Here is a 21,210-nt window from a genome sequence, read left to right on the forward strand (position 1 = left end):
CTGGTGGTCCTGTCTAGTGGTTTAAGGGGAGTGTTGAAGTCTCCTACTATAAGTGTGTGTGGTTTTATGTGTGGTTTGAGCTTTAGTAATGTTTCTTTTATGAAAGTGGGTGCCTTCGTATTTGGGGCACAGATTGAGAATTGAGAGTTCATCTTGATGGACTTTTCCTGTGATGAGTATGAAATGCCCTTCTTCATTTCTTTTTATTGATTTTAGTTTGAAGTCTAATTTGTTAGATATTAGGATTGCTACACCACTTGTTTCTTGGGCCTATTTGATTGGAAAATCTTTTCTCAACCCTTTACTCTGAGGTAAGGCCTGTCTTTGAAGTTGATGTGTGTTTCTTGTATACAGTAGAAGGATGGATTCTGACTTTGTATCCATTCTGTTAGCCTGTATCTTTTTATGGGCAGGTTAAGACCATTGACATTGAGGGATATTAATGTCCATTGATTGTTAGTTCTTGTTTGTTTTGGGTTTATTGTTGGTGGTGATTTCGCCCTCCTGTTTCTTTTCCTGTTTGGTAAAATTGGATTATCTATTGCCTATGTTTTTGTGAGTGTAGTTATCTTCGTTGGGTTGGAGTTTTCCTTCTAGAACTTTCTGTAGTGCTGGATTTGTGGATATGTATTGTTTAAGTCTTGTTTGGTAATGGAATATCTTGTTTTCTCCATCTATGTTGATTGAAAGTTTTGTTGGGTGCAGTAGTCTGGGTTGGCATCCATGCTCCCTTGGTGTTTGTAGGATATCTACCCAGGACCTTCTGGCGTTTAAAGTTTCCATTGAGAAGTTGGGTGTGATTCTGATAGGTCTGCCTTTATATATTACTTGGCCTTTTTCCTTTGCTGCTCTTAATATTTTCTCTTTATTCTGTAAGTTTGGAGTTTTGATTATTATGTGTCGGGGGGACTTCTTTTTGTGGTCCAGTCTGTTTGGTGTCCTGTAAGCTTCTTGTACTTTAATAGGCATATCCTTCTGTAGGTTGGTGAAGTTTTCTTCTATGATTTTTTGAATATGTTTTCTGTACCTTTGAGCTGTATTTCTTCACCTTCTTCTATACCTATTATTTTTAGGTTTGGCCTTTTCACGGTGTCCCATATTTCCTGGATATTCTGTGTTAGGAATTTGTTGGAGTTGAGTTTTTTTTTTTTTTTTTTTTTTTTTTTTTTTGGTCGATGACTGTATATCCTCTAGAGAGTCTTCAACTGAGATTCTCTCTTCCATCTCTTGAATTCTGTTGGTTATACTCACATCTTTAGTTCCTGATCATTTATCCAGCCTTTCTATTTCCAGCATCACCTCATTCTGCGTTTTCTTTATTGTTTCTATTTCAGCTTTCATGCCTTGAACTGTTTCGAGTGCTTCCTTCACTTGTTTGGTTGTTTTTTCTTGGCTTTCATTAGATTCTTTAAGAGATTTGTTTACTTCTTGAATTTTTTGGTTTGTCTTTTCCTCCATCTCATGTAATTTTTTGCTTGTTTTTTCTTCTATTTCTTTAAGGGATTTTCTTGTTTTCTCTTTAAAGGACTCTATCATCTTCCTAAGATAATTTTTGAGGTCCATCTCTTCTTCATCCTCTGTATTGGGCTTTTCAGATCTTGCTGGTGTGGAGTCCCTAGATTCTGGTGGTGTCATATTGGTCTTTCTGTTGTTGGGTGTGTTCTTACTCTGTCTTCTTCCCATCCCCCTTCTTCCGGTGAGTGCAGGTAGGGTCTCTCTCTCTCTCTCTCTCTCTCTCTCTCTCTCTCTCTCTCTCTCTCTCTCTGGTGGCTGGCAGAGGGCTCTGCCTCTGGTGGCAGCGGGATGGCAAAGGATGGTGGGTGGACAAGGGTGGGGTGTGTCTGGACTCAGGGTGGGCCTTCCTGGTCTGGGCAGGTGCACTCTTGCCCCAGTAGGCTCAGGCAGAAGCAATCAGGGGTTGATGGGGTAGGTTGGGGGGGCAGAACAGCGCCCAGACTCACCTGAGGCTCGGGCATCCACCGCAGGAAAGAGGGCGGAGTGTGGACAGAGGTGAAGTATGTCCAGACTCAGGGTGGGCCTTCCAGTCTGGGCAGGTCCACTCTTGCCGGGGGCAGAGGGCGGGGATTCAGGTAGAAGGGAGCAGGTGCTGATGGGGGAGGTTGGGGAGACAGAGCGGCACCCAGACTCACCTGAGGCTTGGGTACCTGCCGAAGGACAGAGTGTGGACAGAGGTGAGGTGTCCAGAGAAAACTTTTAAATATTTTGGGGGGGGAATCAAAATAATCCAATATATCAAAAAGCCAGGTTTTACATTTATTTCTTTAATATTGATGTTAGAAAAGCTTATACTTAGCCAAACATAATGTAATTCCATACTAATAATCCCAGAGTTCAGATGGCTGAGGCAAGAAGATTGAGAGTTCAGAACAAGCTTGGGCTACATCTGCTTGTCCACCTTTATGCCAGAAGAGGACAGCAGATCCCACTATAGATGGTTGTGAGCCACCATGTATGTGCTGGGAATTGAACTCACGACCTTTGGAAAAACAGTCAGTACTCTTAATCCTGAGCCGTCTCTCCAGCCAGCTTGGAGTACATAGCACATTGAAGTTTATACTGTGAGAACTTGACTTTAAATTTTTAATGGCTGATGATATAGCCCAGTGGTACAGCACTTGATTAGCATATGCAAGACTCTGGGTTTGATTCTCAGAACTGAAAAAGAAAAAGAAAAAAGAAAAAGAAAACAAAACAGTATCTAAAATCAGTAAGCTGTAGAGCAAGAGACAAATTTAGACAAATCAAAGGGAAGAAATGACGGTTATTAGAGAAGCAACAACAAATTAAATAGCAAAAAAATTATCAAAGATACACTAGATCCTTAGTTGGGTTCATACTTGTAGATCTCTGGACATTTCCCTAGTGCCAGAATTCTCTTTAAACCTACAATGGCTCCCTCTATTAGGGTATCTCTTTTCTTGCCCTTCTCTATTCTTCCTCCGACTCAATCTTCCTGCTCTCTCATGTCTTCCTCACCCCTTCTCTTCTCCCCTTCTCATCCTCCTAGCTCCCTCCCCCCTCTTCCCGTGCTCCCAATTTGCTCAGGAGATCTTGTCCCTTTCCCCTTCTCCAGGGGACCATGTATGTCTCTCTTAGGGTCCTCCTTGTTTCCCAGATTATCTGGAGGTATGGATTGTAGACTGGCAATCCTTTGCTCTGTGTCTAATGTCCATATATGAGTGAGTACATACCATGTTTGTCATTTTGAAGGGCACAGATTATGAAAGTAAGGTCATGTTTCTTTTCCAACAGTTATTAACAAACACCATTCATAACACAATGTAGTGAATGGCCTGAGGGACAGAACAGGTACTGCCCCACTGTCAACAAACAACCGGTGTAGGAGTTCAAGCCACTTTGAGATCAGAAAGCCACAATTCCTAATGTCTCTCACGTTTAAGACTGACAGAAATCAGTGGTTCCAACAATGACTCAAAGACAAGAGCAAGAGACCTCAGAGAAAATTAGTAGTTTAGTTGGTTAAAATTTCTTATAAATGCTGAAAAAAAAGTTCCTATTAAAAATGACATCAACGTATTTAAATGGCTGACTTAAAATTCCATTCTGGAGAAGCAGTAAGCAACATTCCCAAATGTTCTGCTTGTACCTTCTCCTCCCAAGATTTATAACGAAAGGAAGGGAGTCATCTGAATGTTTAGTCAGCATGGAGATGAAATTTCTTTTGTGTTATAAAGGACAATGCAACTTAAGAGACATGCAAAGAAGAATTTAGCAGCCACTTTCTGGGTTAGGGAGGAGATATTGCAGACCCAGGGAAACAAAGAGGTTAGCAATTTGTTGTAGACTTTGCACCACTCTATTTGTTCTTACCAATCAGCAGCTGCGCAAAACCCCTGGGAAATCAGCGGACACTCTCTTCTAAATCTCTCCCCATAGCCCAGATGGCTGTTTTACCTGATGTTACTGAACATGGCTCGGGTAATTCAGAAATGTGTTTGACAGTGTCTTCAGCACATACTTACTCTGAGTCCTTTGTTCTCTTTGTAGCCACAACTCTGTTTGGAATGAGCAATCAAACACACATCACAGAATTCATCTTCCTGGGATTTTCCAACCACTCCAGCCTACGGGGCTTCTTCTTCCTGATCTTCCTGGCCATTTACCTGACAACTCTCCTGGGGAACACGCTCATAATGTTGGCCACCAGAATCAGCCCCGCCCTCCACACTCCAATGTACTATTTCCTCAGCAACCTGAGCTTCTTGGACATCTGCTACACGTCCACCACCATTCCGGTCATGCTGGTCAATTTCTTCAGGGAGAAGAAGACCATCTCCTATGAGGGCTGCCTCTCCCAGATCTTCTTCTTTGTGACATGTGCTGGAACTGAATGTGTCTTGTTGGCTGCCATGGCCTATGACCGCTATGTGGCCATTTGCCGCCCTCTTCAGTATCCAGTTCTCATGAGTGTGAAGGTCTGTGTCTGCTTGGTGACTGGCTCCTGGCTCTGTGGCCTGGTCAATTCTGTGACTCACACAACACTGACAGCCACACTCACCCTGTGTGGACCCAATCAGATCAGTCACTTTCTCTGTGACATCCCACTGCTCCTGAAGCTCTCCTGCTCAGACACCTCTGTCAATGAGTCTGTGCTCCACGTGGCCAGTGCCACCATCGGCCTGAGCCCCTGCCTGTTCACTGCAGGCTCCTATGTGCTCATCATCTCTGCCATCCTTAGGATTCCCTCTGCTCAGGGCAGGAAAAAGGCCTTCTCCACCTGTGCTTCCCACCTCACTGTGGTGGTGGTCTTTTACGGAACAGCCAACTTCAACTATGACAGACCCAGGGAAGGCTACTCCCTAGACATGGACATCTTAGTGTCTGTGCTTTTCTGTGTTGTGACCCCCATGTTGAACCCAATCATCTATAGCCTGAGAAACAAGGAGGTCAAGGGTGCTCTGAGAAAACTAGCTGGAGGTTGTGCGTTCCCTGGTAATAGCAATGCTTAGAGGGTAACCCAGCAATCTGCTATTATAATGCATCATTGTCATTTACAAAGTTCATGCTCCAGAGCCACAAAAAGAAAATCACAGAAAACTCTGAACACTTCAGTCAGTTTATGGTTTTGTGTTTGGCTGAATTCATTCTTATCTACCCTAGGATGCTGGTGCCCCATGGGCCATGTGTTGGGCATGCTTCAACCAGTAGTCTTCAAATTGGGGCATATAATCACCTAGAGAAAAATTCTATGTGGGTGTCACAGCCCTACAGGTGGTGGGACCTGGGAGAATGGGGCCAATAAATGGGGAAGACTGAAGTCTAATGCAATACCTTTATTTGGAGCATCAGACAATTTATATTCTGAGGGTTAAAAAGAATCATGTAAGTAAAGTGGATGATCACAAAGACAAGCTACATGTGGCAAAAAACGTGTTTTTCCACAGAGGCAAATAAACAAAAACAATGGCCAGCTGTAATGAATAATCTGAAGTAAATTCACTCCTATCTGCTACACCTGGGATGAGCACAAAAACACATTTCAAGAACAATTCCGTGTTTTGAAGGAAATGAGATCACAAGACACTTGTCTTGCTTCCTGGAGTTTTCTCACAGCACACAGAATTCTTAACCCATGACTCCATTCTTGGTCCGTATTCCAACATCACCTTTTTTATTTTCTAAATGTAGGCTGTGCAGGGTGGTTTTGATTTGAGATATTGTAAATAAATCAAATTATCATTTGACTATCTGTGAGCAAGCAAATTATAAACATACTAAATAACATTAGAACAGTTAAAGCATTATGTTAATACTCTGTTGCCAAGAACAGAGATCCAAACTGTGTCCAGCATTACTGGTCTCATCATCTGGATCAGAGAATAGCTTGAAAAGAGACCCATATCATCAGTAGTTCTGGTGTCTTATAATAAGCCCATATTTGTCTTTAACAGGAATACAAATGTTATGATGTACTATGAAAAATAGGAAATGACTTACATTCCAAGGAAAAATTAAATGCAGTACCTTTTCCAGAGAGTTAATGAGCCTATTATGGTCCCCAGGTCCAGTCAAACACAGAGTCATTAGTAACGATAGCAGGAGCTGGATCCATCCAGTCTACAAGCTGAAGCAAAGGAGGATGAGAAACATAAGGCCACTATGTTAGTTCAGAAGCACCCACTGAAGATACACAGGTCAAAACAGATAGCATTGCTAGAAAAATATTCCCAGGTGGCACAGGGCTCCATGTGCTTCATAGAATAATTTCTTCCTCGGTGCACTGGACCTTAACTTGGCTCCAGGTGGGGAAACTGACTTCTAATGATATGATTGATATCTCCTTTGGCCCTTCAGCGAGAGGTGTGCTACCTTTCTGATGACTTCGACTGTCTACTTCCCCTGTGCCATTGTCCTTGATGGCCTGGGGCCAGAGGAGCCAGAAAGGAATTCATGTTTCAGTGGAACCGTCTGCAATGACAGATGCATACCTCTTCCCAATTTTCTTCTGGAGAAATAAAAATAAAGCAAGTTAATGCATTAGCTTGCTTATTTCTTTCTGCAATAAAACCGGGGGGTGGAAGTTAGAATGTGCATAAGTATGAGTCTAAAGGCGGAAATAATCCTAGAACATAAGCAGAATCTGAAGCAATATTTAAGTGTTTACAAATTAACCATAAAATGTCTCCAAACAGCCAGTTCCACCCATTGAGCTGAGGAAAAGGAAGTATTAATAGATTCACGAATATCTGAACCATGAGTCCCTCCCATACCCTTAGATGGGCTATCAATTAGTTATTTTATTGAGCCTGTGGAGTGGGAGAAGGTTGGACAATTTTTATTAGTTCAAATAAGGAACAAGCTTGCTTCACATGTCAATTCCTCCTCCTCCCTCCTCTCCCCCCAACCCTCCCCCCTAACCTCCCATCTACCCCCCACCCCATCCACCCTCCACTCCCCAAGCTGTGTAGGGCCCTCGAAGGGGGCTCCCCAAAGTCTGCCACATCATCCTGGGCTGGGCCTAGGTCCTCCCCCATGTGTCCAGGCTGAGACGTGGGATGGGCTCTCAAATTCCCTTCTTACACCAGGGAAAAAATACTAATCCACTACCAGAGGCCCCCAAGAGTGCAGAGGCCTCCTCATTGACATCCATCTTCAGGGGTCTGGATCAGTCCCGTTCTGGCCTCCCAGACAGCAGTCTGGGGTCAATGTGCTCCCCCTTGTTCAGGCCAGCTGATTCTGTGGGTTTCACCAGCCTGGTACCTACCCCTTTGATCTTCATTCCTCCCTCTCTGCAACTAGGTTTCAGAGTTCAGATCAGTGTATATCTGTGGGAGTCTGCCTCTGCTTCCATCAGCCACTGGATGAGGGCTCTAGGATGACATAAAAAGTAGTCATTAGTCTCATTATAGGGGAGGGGCATTTAGGGTATCCTCTCCACCACTGCCAAGATTGTCAGTTCGTGTCATCCTTGTAGGCCTCTGTAAATCTCCCTAGTGCCAGATCTCTCCTTGACCTATTATGGCTTCCTCTGATATGGTATCTCTCATCCTGCTCTCCTCTATTCTTCCCCCAACTCAACATTTCTGCTCCTCCATTTCCTCCTCTCCCTTCCTCTTCTCCTCCTCTCATTCTGGCAGCTCCCTCTCCCCTACCCTCATACTCTCAATTAGCTCAGGAGATCCTGTGCTTTCCCATTCCTGGGGTCCATGCATTTTTCCCTTAGAGTCCTTGTTTCCTAGTTTCTTTGGTGAAGAGGATTGTAGGCTAGTAATCCTTTGCTCTATGTCTAAAATTCATATATGAGTGAGTACATACCATGTTTGTCTTTTTGTGACTGGGTTATCTCACTCAGGATGGTTTCTTCTAGTTCCATCCATTTGCCTGGGAATTTCAAGATTCCATTGCTTTTTTCTGCTGAGTAGTACTCCATTGTATAAATTACCACATTTTCTCTATCCATTCTTCAGTTAAGGGGCATCCAGGTTGCTTCCAGGTTCTGGCTATTAGAAACAATGCTGCTATGAACATGGTTGAACATATGTCCTTGTTGTATGAACGTTCATTATTTGGGTATATACCCAAGAGAGGAATTGCTGGATCTTGAGGTAGACTAATTCCCATTTTTCTGAGTAACCACCATACTGATTTCCAAAGTGGTCTTACAAGGTTGGACAATTTTTGTAATCACAAAGCAGTTCATATGAAGAAATCCTGTATCTTACCAGCTGAATAATGATTTTCTATGCTTCCATAAAAATCTACAAATGAAATTTGAAAATCCATAGAGTTCTGTAACACTTTTAAAACACTCCTAATATTAGTTAAGAGTAATACAGTACAGCAAGGATCAAACCCGTATACTTGTTGACATTGAGTCCTCTCCTGATTTACTAATTGAGCAAGATGAATGAGGTAAAAAGTTAATGTTTTATGGCCCTTATCTTGTAAATAGACCCATTCCAAAGGTTTGTCTTCTTGAGCCACAATACCTGTAGGAGACAATTCAATTATTGAAAATAAGTTTAAAGGCAGTGAAGGAGTCACATGATGCACAAAGGCCTCTTTCAGTCTGGATTCAAATGGCTGTAGTTCTTCCTTTCCCTCTCCAGATAATATGGGAGGACTTTCCTGTGGTGATATATTATTTGTGATTTATTAAAGCTTGCCTGAGGATTCAGAAAGCAAAGCCAGGCACAAGCTATGGAGGTCAGGCAGTGGTGATACACACCTTTAATCCCAGCAGCCATACTAGCTAGCCAGGTAGTGGTGGTGCACACCTTTAATCCCGGGACTCCACAGACAGGCAGATGGATCTCTCTGAATTCAAGGCCACCCTGGTCTACCCAAGATTGAAAAGTGACAGAGCTCACACCTTTGGTCCCAGAACTGGAGATCATACGCCTTTAATCCCAGCACTAGAGAGGTAGAGACAGGAGTGATATGGCTGGGCAGAGAAGGGGGAAAAATGAGGAAACAGGAATTCAGAGCCTTTTGCCTCTGAGGATTCCTAGAGACAGGGCTGCCATTTCAGCCTGGTAGAGGTGAGATCTACTGGCTTGGCTGCTTTGCTTCTCTGATCTTCAGCTTGAAGCTTGAACCCAATATCTGTCTCTGGGTCTTTTATTTTTCATGCTATACTTTCCAATACTGTCTTTTCTTCTAGAGTTTTAAATAGATGGGTTAGTCCACATACACATTTTGGTTATGTTGAAATTGCACTGGAAATACCGAGCACAGCTCATGAGACTGGGGAGGAACTGGGAAGTGAATCCTTTTCCCTGCGTGCCCTGCGCCGCATAAGTTGTAAACTTAGCATTTGCATTTCTAAATCTTCACCAGGAAGTGGCGAGAATTCAAAGTTAGATTAATTATAAGTTCCTCACCCTGTGCTTGGATCACTTTCAGGCAGTGGAGGACACTTACTTAAAGGAGGCTCCAGCAGGGGAGCTGAGGAAGTTGTCACTGACATAGTCATGGGAAGTGCTGGTTTAATTTTTGATTTTGCCTGAGAGGGGATCTCCTTTTTTGCCTCTTTTATCAATTTTAATGTTTAGTTATCCAGTTTATACTTATTCAAGATATTAGCTGTATCTTTCTTGTGATCAATATCCTCCTTATGCTCCTTAAGTATTTTTTCTTTTTATTTAAATTAGAAACAATCTTATTTTACATATCAATCCCAGTTCCCTCTCCCTCCTATCTTCCCATGCCCACCACTGACCCCAACAGTCCAAATTAGTGCCCAAGTGACCCAAAATTGAACAGGAATTGTTTCCCCTTATTCATGTCTTTTCAATATTCTTTTGGACTCTGTCCCATATTTCTTCATCTAAAGTTCCTTCTTCTGGAAACCAAGGATTATAATCACAAACATCTTGTAACCTAATAGTTGTGATTTTAATAGTTGTGCTTCTCCTTTCTTTAGAAAATGATTCACAAGCTCAACATAAGACAAAACCTTCCCTGGTTTCTGCCCATTATTGTCACACACCCCCTTCTGGGAGAGTCCCCACCCTCTTATCTCGTAGCCAACTTCAGGTCCTTGTGCATGGAGCCACTTGTTGACTGCTCTAGAGTGGCAGTGGCAGGAGAATGAAGTAGACTAAAGTCTGATGCAAGAGCCAACTCTATTCAGAGATCTGAATATTCTGAGGGTTAAGAAGAATCACATAAGTAAGGTGTATAATCATGAGGACATGCTAAATGGGAAAAAAACATGTTTTTCCCTGAGGCATATAGACAAATAACAATAGCCAGTTGTAATGAATAATCTGAAGGAAACTCACTCGTGTGCACTACACAAGGAAGAAGTTCAAAACAACGCATTCCAAGAACAATTCTGATTTTGAAGAAACTGAGATCACAAGACTCTTGTCTTTTTTTCCTTGGAGTTTTCCAACAAGCACCCAGAATTCACCTCACATGACTCCATTCTTGGACCGTGTTCCAAAACATGGGAGTTTCAGTGCAGACACTTTCAAGGAGTCTTGGTTTGAAACCTCAGATCTGACGCACCACTTGCTGGAGCTGGTCCTCCCCAGAACACCCTTTTCTCTCTTCCAGGTGCCCTGTTTCCCGTTCCAAAAGTCAGGACGTGACACACACCATGGAAACAACTGACCAGAACAAGGGGGAGCTCATGGACCCCAGACTGACAGCTGGGAAACCAGCATAGGACCGAACTAGGACCCCTGAATGTGGGTGTCAGTTAGGAGGCCTGAGCAGTCTATGGGACCCCGGTAATGGAACGGCACTAATGCTTAGTGTATGAATGGATACTCTCTCAGGCCAGACACACGGGGGAGGGCCTAGGCCCTGCCCCCAAATGATGGGACAGACTGTGAAGATCCCCCATGGAAGACCTCACCCTTCTATGGAGCAGAAAGGGGATAAGGGGTTGGTGGGGGGCAGGGGAGGAGGGAAGGGAAGGAGAACTGGAATTGACATGTAAAACAAGTTTGTTTCTTTTTTTCTTTCTTTTTTGGTTTTTTGAAACAGTGCTTCTCTGTATTGCTTTGGAGGCTGTCCTGGAACCCGCTCTGTAGACCAGGCTGGCTTCAAACTCTCAGAGATCCTCTTGCCTCTGCCTCCCGAGTGCTGGGATTAAAGGTGTACGCCACCAATGCCTGGTGCTTGTTTCTAATTTAAATAAATAAGGAAAAATAATAATTTCCTAACAGTTAGAATAATATCTACTGTTGGGATATATTTGATATAGATTTGCTGAATGAATAAATGAGGTTAATGTATTAAAAAACAAATGTACTACCTGACCTAAGAGCTGAAATATTGTAGGGATACTACAGTGGGAATCTGATAGCTTGTGGTGTACAGTAATGAAACAGAGGCTCAAAGTTGTCATCTGCCATTCTCTGGAATAGTTTCTGTTGAAATCCAGCTCTGTACTATTGTAGACCTCTGTGTAGAGTGAAGACTACACTGTGGTTAACAGGCTGCCATTGCCCACTGCACAGGATGCTTATAGGAAGAATAGGACAGGCTTGGGTTTCTATTTCTCTTTGAAATCAGGCTGGACAATCAAAAACCACTTACCTCTTGAAACCCACAACAGTAAGAACAAAAAAATCACCGGGCGTTGGTGGCACACACCTTTAATCCCAGCACTCGGAAGGCAGAGGCAGGCCGATCATTGTGAGTTTGAGGCCAGCCTGGTCTCCAGAGCGAGTGCCAGGATAGGCTCCAAAGCTACACAGAGAAACCCTGCCTTGAAAAACAGAAAAACAAAACAAAAGAAAAGAACAAAAGAATCTGTGTGGTAGACATTTCATTACTGTGACAAATGCCTGAGAAAAACTACTTAGAAAAGAAAAGATTTCTTTTGGCTCACAGTTCTGGAGGCTTCCTCCCATGGTTGGCTCATTCCTTACTTCTGGAGGAAAACATACTGATAGTGTGGCAACCTCGGGTTATACAGGGAGCAAAGAGATGGGCAGGGAGGAGGAGAGACAGACCAAAGAATGGATACTTTTCAGGGCAAGCTTCCTCCAACCAGGTCCCACTGCCCACCACCTTCCAATAATTCCATCAGATTATAAATCAGCCACTCACTGAGCATGGACAAGACTCAGACATGGAAGACTGTTCTATTCTCCAGGACTTTTCAGAAAAGAAAATTATAAACACCGCATCCAAACAACAGATCTTTACCCAGAGGAGCCAAGGGGAAAATCTCAGGATCTGAAGTACCATTACTGGGCCCTATGAACACTATCTAACATGTGGTTTGCCCCCAAGGATCAAAAAAGTCACCAACTACTACCTACACACACAGATGCTGTGTAGCTTTTCCTAGAGACAGAAAAGTAGTGCTACTTACTACAGATAGAGAGAGAGTACCCATAGACCAAAGAAAGAATTCCACCCAAGTCTAGGGTAGTGAACTTGAAGTCACATAGGTGACCCAAAGGCACCACTAAGAAGTTCACTGAGCAATGCATAGCAGCTACATTACAAAAGAGTTTCATGAGTTAAGCTTTTACCTCCTATATAACCCCAAGGATGGAAGAGCCTCCTGAAGATCTCCTGAAGGTTATAAGCCTCTTGGGCCTCGTGGTTCTCACCTCACCCCCACTTTGCCTCCACAAAGGAATGTTAAGGCTTGATCTCCTGATTGGCTTGTGTAGGTGATCTCAGCTACTCTGACTAGGGAGTTCCAATGATCATACACAACTCAGAGGAAAGAGACACACAACAGGACTGCAGCAGGACACTGGGCAGCATGTGACCACCAAGGAAGTACATGGGCCTGGAGAGGGACACAAGACAAGGCACTGTAGTCCCAGACTAGACGGGGATACAGGACAGACACTATGGCTGATTTTGAGGTTCTGCAGTCCTGGAGGATATAGAAAAATGTTATCAGAGTAGGAACCCTTCATGGCATTGTAAGTTTGGTTATATTCTCTAGAGAGAACTTACAGTTTTTTATGGGGGGGGGCCTCTACATTCTTTTTTATATTTTTATTCAAATTAGAAACAATCTTATTTTATATATCAGTCCCAGTTCCCTCTCGTCCCATCCTCCCATACCTCCCACTGACGCCCCCCCATCCAATCCCAAATAATACGTACAAATAAAATTATGGGTAGTAACACAAAGTGTACTCTAAAGGTTTGTCAGATTCATTTCAAAATAAAAATGTCAAGATTTCAATGTTTTTGACAGAAAAATTGATAATCTGCATGCTAACAGATTTTCAGATGCTGGACCAAAGTGGAAAAGGCACTGCTTGTCACCCAGTTACATGGGTGCTCTTGGTGGAAAAGCTGGAGCCAAAGCCTTGTCCCCAGCAATTTGGAGGGAGTACCTGAAGAGTTTCTTTCTTTGGTTGACTCTGTAATGGCATAACTCTCATAAAGTTGAGATGCCAAATTATCTCTGATGTTATAAAAAGGATGGAATCCCAAGGTTTAGGGACATAAGATTGTTGGAATGTGGGAGTGGAGAGATGGCTTGTCAGTTGAGAGCACTTATTGCTCTTACAGAGGGACCTGGGTTCAATTCCCAGTACCTATAGGGTAGTTCACAACACCTGTTACTCCACTTCCAGGGGATCTGATATCCTCTTGCAATCTCTTCCAGCATCGGGCATACATATAGTACATGTGCACACATGCAAGCAAAACACACATGAAAATGTGGGAATGTGGATTGGTATTAGTTACTTTTCTCATTGTCATTGTGACAAAACACCTTGTAAAAGCAACTTAAAGGAGAAGGAGATTTAATCAGTTCATAATTTAAGGGTACAGTCCACCATGGTGGGCATACATTTTATGTAACTCTCTTACCCTAGCCTCCCCCCAATAAAACAGTTAAAGAAGGGACATAGAACATCCCCTTGACCAAACCTTCTGCAAAATCCATTGCTAAATAGAGTACCAGCATCACTGTACAGCTTGTTCTATCTGTTCTCCATAGCCTAGGATATATAATTATTGAAATAGGCTCCCGGGTTTCAAAAGGGATATTGGGAAATTTTTCTTCCTGGTCTAGGGACCATGCAACATCTACTCTGTCCCTCTAAGACAACAACAACCAAAGTTCAGTTCCCAGGGGTGGGGGCACCAATGAGTTTATGGAGCTTACTAACAGAAGCTGGATGCGGAGTTGCTTACAGGAGTGTGGGCTACCCCAAGCAACCACACTGGAAAGCCTTCACTGGATATGAATGAGGGCTTCCCCATAACCACATGGATGGAACTCTCTTCCCAAGCCTTCTGAAGTCTCTATACTTGAGCCAAAGACACCAAAGCCATATGCAATTAGGGCAGAATTGCAAACAGCTGCTTGGGAGAACTGACTGAATTCTCAGGTGAGGGTCCAATGAGTCTCCCTCTCCCTCCTTCTCGAGGGGAATGTCAGAAGGCAACCTGCCTAGTTGTGATGATGTTTTGCAAGCAGACACAGCTGATCTGGTTGAGATGGTGCTAGTTTGACTAGGAGACTCATGCTCTGGACAACATGGGATGATGGAATTTAAAAGCGAAAGAGGTCATGTGAATGAGCAGGAATCCAAATATTTTAATCTGCAGAGATATTTGATAGGGGCTAAATATTGTGGTATCTGCAGATCTAAAATCAAAATGCAACTAAAATATTACCAGTTACGTATAATGTGAAAAACTCCTAATTTTGTCAACTAGAAATCATTATGATGGAGTGGCACCCTCAGTGAACTGGTCCAATGATGACGAAAGCATCTATAGCAAATTGTACACCATAAAAAAACCTCTGCATCCCCCATCAGATAATCATTGTTCAAATCCTCTAGAATTGGGGGCAAAGTCATCTTCTTTTCTTCAAATAACTCTGCCTTTTGAGAAATAATCCCTTTGGTGTGCTGATACGGGAGCTGTCCATGTGAGTTATGTGTCCTTTGACCTATCAAGACCCGCAGGAGTAGAACAGCACTTCTGTGTGCAAGTGGAACATATAAGATCAGGCTCGGGCCGGAGAGATGGCTCAGAGGTTAAGAGCACTGGCTGCTCTTCCAGAGATCCTGAGTTCAATTCCCAGCAACCACATGGTGATTCACAACCACCCATTATGAGATCTGGTGCCCTCTTCTGGTGTGCAGATATACATGGAAGCAGAATGTTGTATACATAATAAATAAATAAAAGTCTTTAAAAAAAAAAGATCAGGCTCAAAAGATGCTGAAGGCGTGAGTTAACTGCATGAACAAGTGCCTTAGATTTCCACATCCCCCACTCTACTGCACAGAAGAGGGAGGCTCTTCAAAGCCAGTTGATGGATCAGCAAATTGAGGGACTGGTTTACAAATCATTCTGTAGGCATGCTGGGCTTGAACTCACAAACCTCCTGCCTCCTCCTCCTCTTGAATGCTGGGATCATATGAGGTGTGGCCTTGCTTAAGAAAGTATGTTACTGGAGGGATGGAGCTTTGGAGTTTCACAGCTTCACACCATCCCCATTGCTCCATCCCTGACATGTTTGTGGTTCAAGACGGGAGCACTCAAGTCACTGTGCGCCCCACCCACCCACCCCCCAACATGATTGTGATAGATTGTTTCCTCTGAACAGTAAAGTCCAAATAAACTCCTTCTATGAGTTTTCCTGGTCATGGTTTTATATCACAGCAACAGAAAAGTAACCCATAGTCTTCAAGAAGTAAGCAGGCTCTGACAATTTGCTTCTCTGGTTGGCAAAAGCATGGACAGGAAGACTCCCACGTGAGTGACTTAGAAGCTCTGGACCTGCCTTGGCTTCACACACAGGAAGGATTTAAAGACATGGAGGCTCTCGATGTTAGAATGGATGTGTGATTTCATATCTATTCACCTGCTGGGTGAAGAGCCAGAAGATGTGACAGTGGAAATTGAATGTATAAGATAGGAGCCCTGCCATTCCTGAGAAGCTACCTTACAACAGAAACTGTGGCAATGAAATTACCTAAATGCAGTTAGAGTGATTGTATTGGGGATATCATGGGCCAAGTGTTGGCACACAACCATCAATGTCAAGTGAGTGTCAAGTCGAGGCAGCAATCCCAATCCTGTGCTAATCTGTGACTTTAGTTAGTTGGCCATACTGGTCCCTGAAGTGAATTGAATTAAAAGGTCTGCTACAGTTCTACTTTACAAGACAAATGGTCCAGGTCAAAGAAACACACTTCAAACCTGAACTGTAAAAGACAGTCAAGAATCCTCCACTAGTCCCTACATTGAAGCCTAGACCCTTTGAATGACAAATAGGCTGGGTCTCCTCACAGAAGGACTCCAGACAACCACAGAAAGTTTATGCAGCTAATCTCTCTCCTAACCTTCTCCAAAGGGAATTTTGGCCAAGGTAACAACATCTAGAGAAAAAGACAATAATCAAATTGAGGGGGGAACACTAGGTATTGTCTCTGAAAGGGCATGAATTGTAGGTGAACCAAAACATCCCTACTGACCACAGTCAGAGTAGGAGTAACGGAAGAGAGGTGATCATGGAAGCCCATTTCATTGTATGACCAGTGGGTCCCTGAACTCCTCCTGTGCTCATTTCCTGTGTCCGGAATGCAAAATTGAATAGATATGGTAGCTGACAAAACATTTACATTTTAAAACATTTATTTTTATGTTATGTGCTATGGGCATTTTGTCTGGATGTATGTCTGTGTACCATGTGCATGTGCGGTGCCTAAGAAGGCCAGAAGCAGATGGTTGTGGCTCTCCAGAAGAGCAGCCAGCCCTGGTGCTCTTACCCACTGAGCCATCTCTCCAAACCTGGAACCTTGAACTTGTCTTCCTGACCTGTAAAGGGAAGGTTACTATGGTGGGAAATGTCAGGCGGAAGTCGTTACAACTGCCTCCACACAGAAAATGAGCAAAGCAGAATCAATAGTTGATTCCTGATGGGGTTGCAGAGACCAGTGTCACCATCAAGGACTTGAGGGTGCTGTGGTGGTCATTCCTATCACATCCCAACTATCTATCGGGTCTGTGTGACTTGTTGTAAACTAAACTGGACAGTGACACTGATCATAGCTGCTGCAGCAGATGTGGTATCATAATTTGCACATGCTACCTCCCCCCTGGAATCTGGTATGCAGCCATTGATCTGGTAGATTTTTTTCCTCCATACATGTTATTCAAAGACCACATGAAGCAAGTGCTTTCAGCTAGCAATGAAGCAATGCCCACCCCAGGGGCATTTCATCCTGTTAGCACTATGCTATAATTTACTTCATCTTGATCAGCATCTTCCTCTTCTACATGACATGTTGTGTTGGGTTTGGATGAGAACGATCCGCAGAGGATCACATACTTGAATGATTGGCTCCCAGTTGTTGGTGAACTGTTTAGGAAGAATTAGAAGGTGTGGCCAGGACTGAAGAGATGGTCCATTGGTTAAGAGTACTGGCTTCTCTTCCAGAGGACCTGGGTTCAATTCCCAGAACCCACGTGGCTGCTCATGACTATCTGTGACCCCAGTTTCAGGAGATCTGATACCTTCACACCAATGCATATAAAATAAAGTTAAATAAATTATTTTTTGAAAGGAGGTATGAGCCAGGAGGTGGTGGTACACACCTTTAATACCATCACTCGGGAGGCAGAGGCAGGTGGATCTCTGTGAGTGCAAGGCCAACCTGGTTTACAAAGCTACACAGAGAAACCCTGCCTTGAAACACCCCACCCTGCCAAAAAAGAAGGTGTGGCCTTGTTGGGGAAGTTGTGTCACTGGGGTGGGGGGTTGAGGTTTTAAAAGCCCACACCAGGACCAATTCCTTAATGCTTCCTTCTCTAAGTCCATCTTCAGCAATAGAATGGTAACCGTTTACACATTGATCCAATGCACTGATATTATGACTGGACCAAGTGAACAAAAATGTAACGACTGTCAAATTAATTGCAAGGCATTTGTATGTCCAAGGGTAGGAAATGAAACCAAACAAAAAAATTTCAGAGGCCTTCTGCATTAGAAAAACACTTCGGGCCCAGTGGTGTGGTGCATTTAAGAGCTAGTTCCTGTAATAGGCAAGTTATCAAATCTACCTCTCCTACAATGGAAGGGGGGAAAGAGGCAGAATGCAAATGCAGCAGGTAAACTGGATGTTGTTGTCAATGCATTCCTCATCTGTATGTTGCTCTTGGTCATTTACTCACTTTTCCAAAAGCTGCAAGGTTCAGATGGAGCCCTGCAACAGGCTCAAGTTTCCAAGCAGATGCTGTACACTTGAGCCCTATGAGTCAACAGACTTATAAGGCTTGATAAGCCCTTGGATAATGGTGCTGATTAGAGCCTTTGGTGAGATGTAACACGTAATGGGAACTATAGCTGCCATGTGCAATGGCCTTCTTGTTTGCCCTCTGTGTGTATAAAGTCAGCATACACCTCCTCTTTTTTTTCTCACTATTCTTTATAAAGAGTGTCCGTGAACAATGAGTTGTGATAATTATTCAGTTACAGAGTATCTACATGGAATTCTGATTTAAGAGAAGCCTTCTGAAAAGAGGGTGCGTTTTGGGTGTTAGTCAGGAGTACTGTGATATTGTTGAGTATGAGTTTAAGCTGGAGCTTAAGGATTTGTGTGGCTGCTGGTTAATCAAAGGAGTAAATTCCACCAGTCATGCCAGTTGGTATTCAGCCCCCCCCTCCCCACCTTGTGCCCTTCTGAAGCATAATGAGATAGATGGGAGGGACCCGATTCTCCCTGGAGGGTTGAGAAGTGTTATGAGACATTTTAATCACACTATAAATCCCAAGATTTCATTATTTAAATAAAATCAACCATAGGTCAAGAGGTGGATCAAGCAACCTGGAAATAACCATAGGGAACGGGGGTAAGTCCAGAAGTCAGAGAGAGACAGGTACAGGAAGTGCAAGGGAGGGACATTCAGTTGGAGGAGTTTTTGCTTCAGATAGAATGGAAGAAAACTCTTTCTGAGATGACAGCAGAAGCTTTCTCTGCCTCTCTGAGCTAGCAGGTTTTCACCCCAACATCTGGCTCCCATGTGTTTATTGGTAAAATAAAAAGTTAGATACTTAGACTTAGTTAAAACAACATTTACAACATGGAGGCTGCTGAGGCAGGTAGTGAAGCCTCCACCTTCCTTGTGGCCTCAGCAGCAAGGTGGCTGTGAAGGCACAGTCGGCAGTTGAGGCTACAATAAGATCAGGTGCAGCTGCTGTGCCACAGATAAAAACAACAACAAAAAAAACGCAAAGAAAGTGTTAAGAATTTTGTTTTTTTTTTAAGTTAATACTGTTCCAATACTATGAAACACTCTATCGACACTGACGATAATTTCTTCAGGCTTGCCATATGAATAGCTTTGAATCCTTCTGGCGTTCATGTTCCTTTACATAAGCAAAGACTTTAGGAGCATGGGACAACCTGACTCACTAACTAGCAGCTGTTAGACTCTGTCTTGATGCCTTGAGCAAAATTTTTGCTTCAGATAGAATGGAAGAAAACTCTTGTCAGTCAAGGTCAGTTGAACCAGCCTCCAACCAGCACCAGCCACTCAGAACACTTCCTGAAAGTCTTGGGGTGTTATGTGATGATCTCAACTGTTTCCTCTGGACCCCAAGATGCTGACTCAGCCATCATCGCTTCAAGCAGTTTATGTTAGACTTGCCCTGAAAACACTTCCATCCAGACCAAGGAGGAAAACTCCCCTGGTGACTTAGCAGAGGGACTGCTATTGAAAGGACCAGCTCCCCATTTCGGCAGCCATAATAGCCGAATACTACTTGTCTGACCTTGTCTTGGTCACAAGAAGGTCAGGTGCCTGCCTCGTGGCAAGGAACCAATCAGAAGTTAGCTGGTGGTGCTATGCTTTACAGTTCTGGGTGTGCTTTACAGACAAGTGCACAGCAATAATGCGCAGAGCATAGCAACGGCCCTGGGAGGGCCTATGGGCCATAACAACCAGTTGACCAATCAACATAGGGCAAGCCCTCCAAGCCTGGAGGCACACCAATCCTGAGCCTGTGCATACCCCTAGACACTCCCCTTACACTGCCCTATAAGATCTGTATGCAGACTCTTCGAGCTATCTTTCCTAGCCATCCACCATGGTGGAATGGATGGAAGGCCTGAGCTAACATGGGGTTAGCTCATTAAACAACTATAATAAAGCCTTGTGCTGTTTGCATCAAGCTTTCAACTCCGAATGCTGATTGGGGTGGCCTCGGTCCTGGGCTGAGATCCTGGAGGCCTGAGCTTCCTGGGGTCTTACACTATAACAGGGACAAAAGGGCCAATGTCATGACTGTTTTCAACCCAAACCTTTACTTTCACAGATTTGCTGTGATAACTACACTTTTTTCTACCCATGCATACTTGCAGACCATTTGGCTCACCTGGTGCCCTGGCTTAAAGACACCCTTCTCTGTTGTTTCCTTGATGTTTTAACAAAAGGCTTCTCTAAAGTGGTCACTTCTTGCCTGTCTTTAGTAGAGTGGGCTGAGCAGGGAACACTACAAAGAAACAGCGAGGGGGGCGCAGCTGAGAAGTCACCAAAATGGTAAAGTAGCTGGCTACTTTAACAGCTGGAGAAGAATCATGGAGGCCAAGTCTTAGATACACCAGGGACTTGGCTTTGACAGTCACAGTAGCAGAGACCACAGGTGACCTTGACTTCCAAAAGGCAAGCATCTTCATTATCAGAGGCCTGCACACAAGTACTCTAACACTAGGGGGCACCACCTGCTGACGATCTTCTGACTGCTGTAAAATGCTGGGAAAAAAAAAAAAAAAAAAAAAAAAGCTGCCAACCACCACCACTTAAAGAGCTTCTCTTTGCTTACCCATGACTTCTAAGCAGGTGGAACCAGCGGACCTGACTCAGTTGAAGGGAACAATAAAGGTTGAGAATCTGGAATCTTCACATTCGAGCAGTAAGAGTTCTTGGTTGGGTCCAGCCTTCGGAATCACAAATGACAAGATCAAAATCAGAAAGAAGGTACAACTATTTCCCCTTGTCTTCAGACTGGGGCAGGTTCCTGCAGGGGCATCAGCTACAAACGCAAGACCATTGAGGTCGAGCAGGATATAGCTTCTTACGTCCCCTGGTCACCACGGAAATGCCGCCTCGCTCTCACGGTGCTCCTACAGCATTCCCAAAATCGCAAAAACGAAATTCTCTGTGTCACATGGTTCTCAACTTTAAATAAAGCTTCCTCAATGAATGAACCCTGCGTAGGTCTGAAGCCCTACTTTCACCCTCTCTGAATATTACTCTAGTGTT

General features: G+C 43.7%; 1 protein-coding gene across 1 annotated transcript; it reads left to right on the forward strand.

The window, feature by feature from the left end:
• Positions 1-4,046: 4,046 nt before the first annotated feature.
• On the forward strand, positions 4,047-7,872 carry LOC100772228 (olfactory receptor 5V1; the record flags this gene model as incomplete). Its single annotated transcript, XM_027393515.1, has 2 exons — positions 4,047-4,959; positions 7,850-7,872. Coding segments are annotated over exons 1-2 (936 nt in total), but the record flags the coding sequence as incomplete, so codon positions are not given.
• Positions 7,873-21,210: the final 13,338 nt, after the last annotated feature.

The sequence above is a fragment of the Cricetulus griseus genome (genome assembly GCF_003668045.3).
Source record: "Cricetulus griseus strain 17A/GY chromosome 1 unlocalized genomic scaffold, alternate assembly CriGri-PICRH-1.0 chr1_0, whole genome shotgun sequence".
NCBI lineage: Eukaryota > Metazoa > Chordata > Mammalia > Rodentia > Cricetidae > Cricetulus > Cricetulus griseus.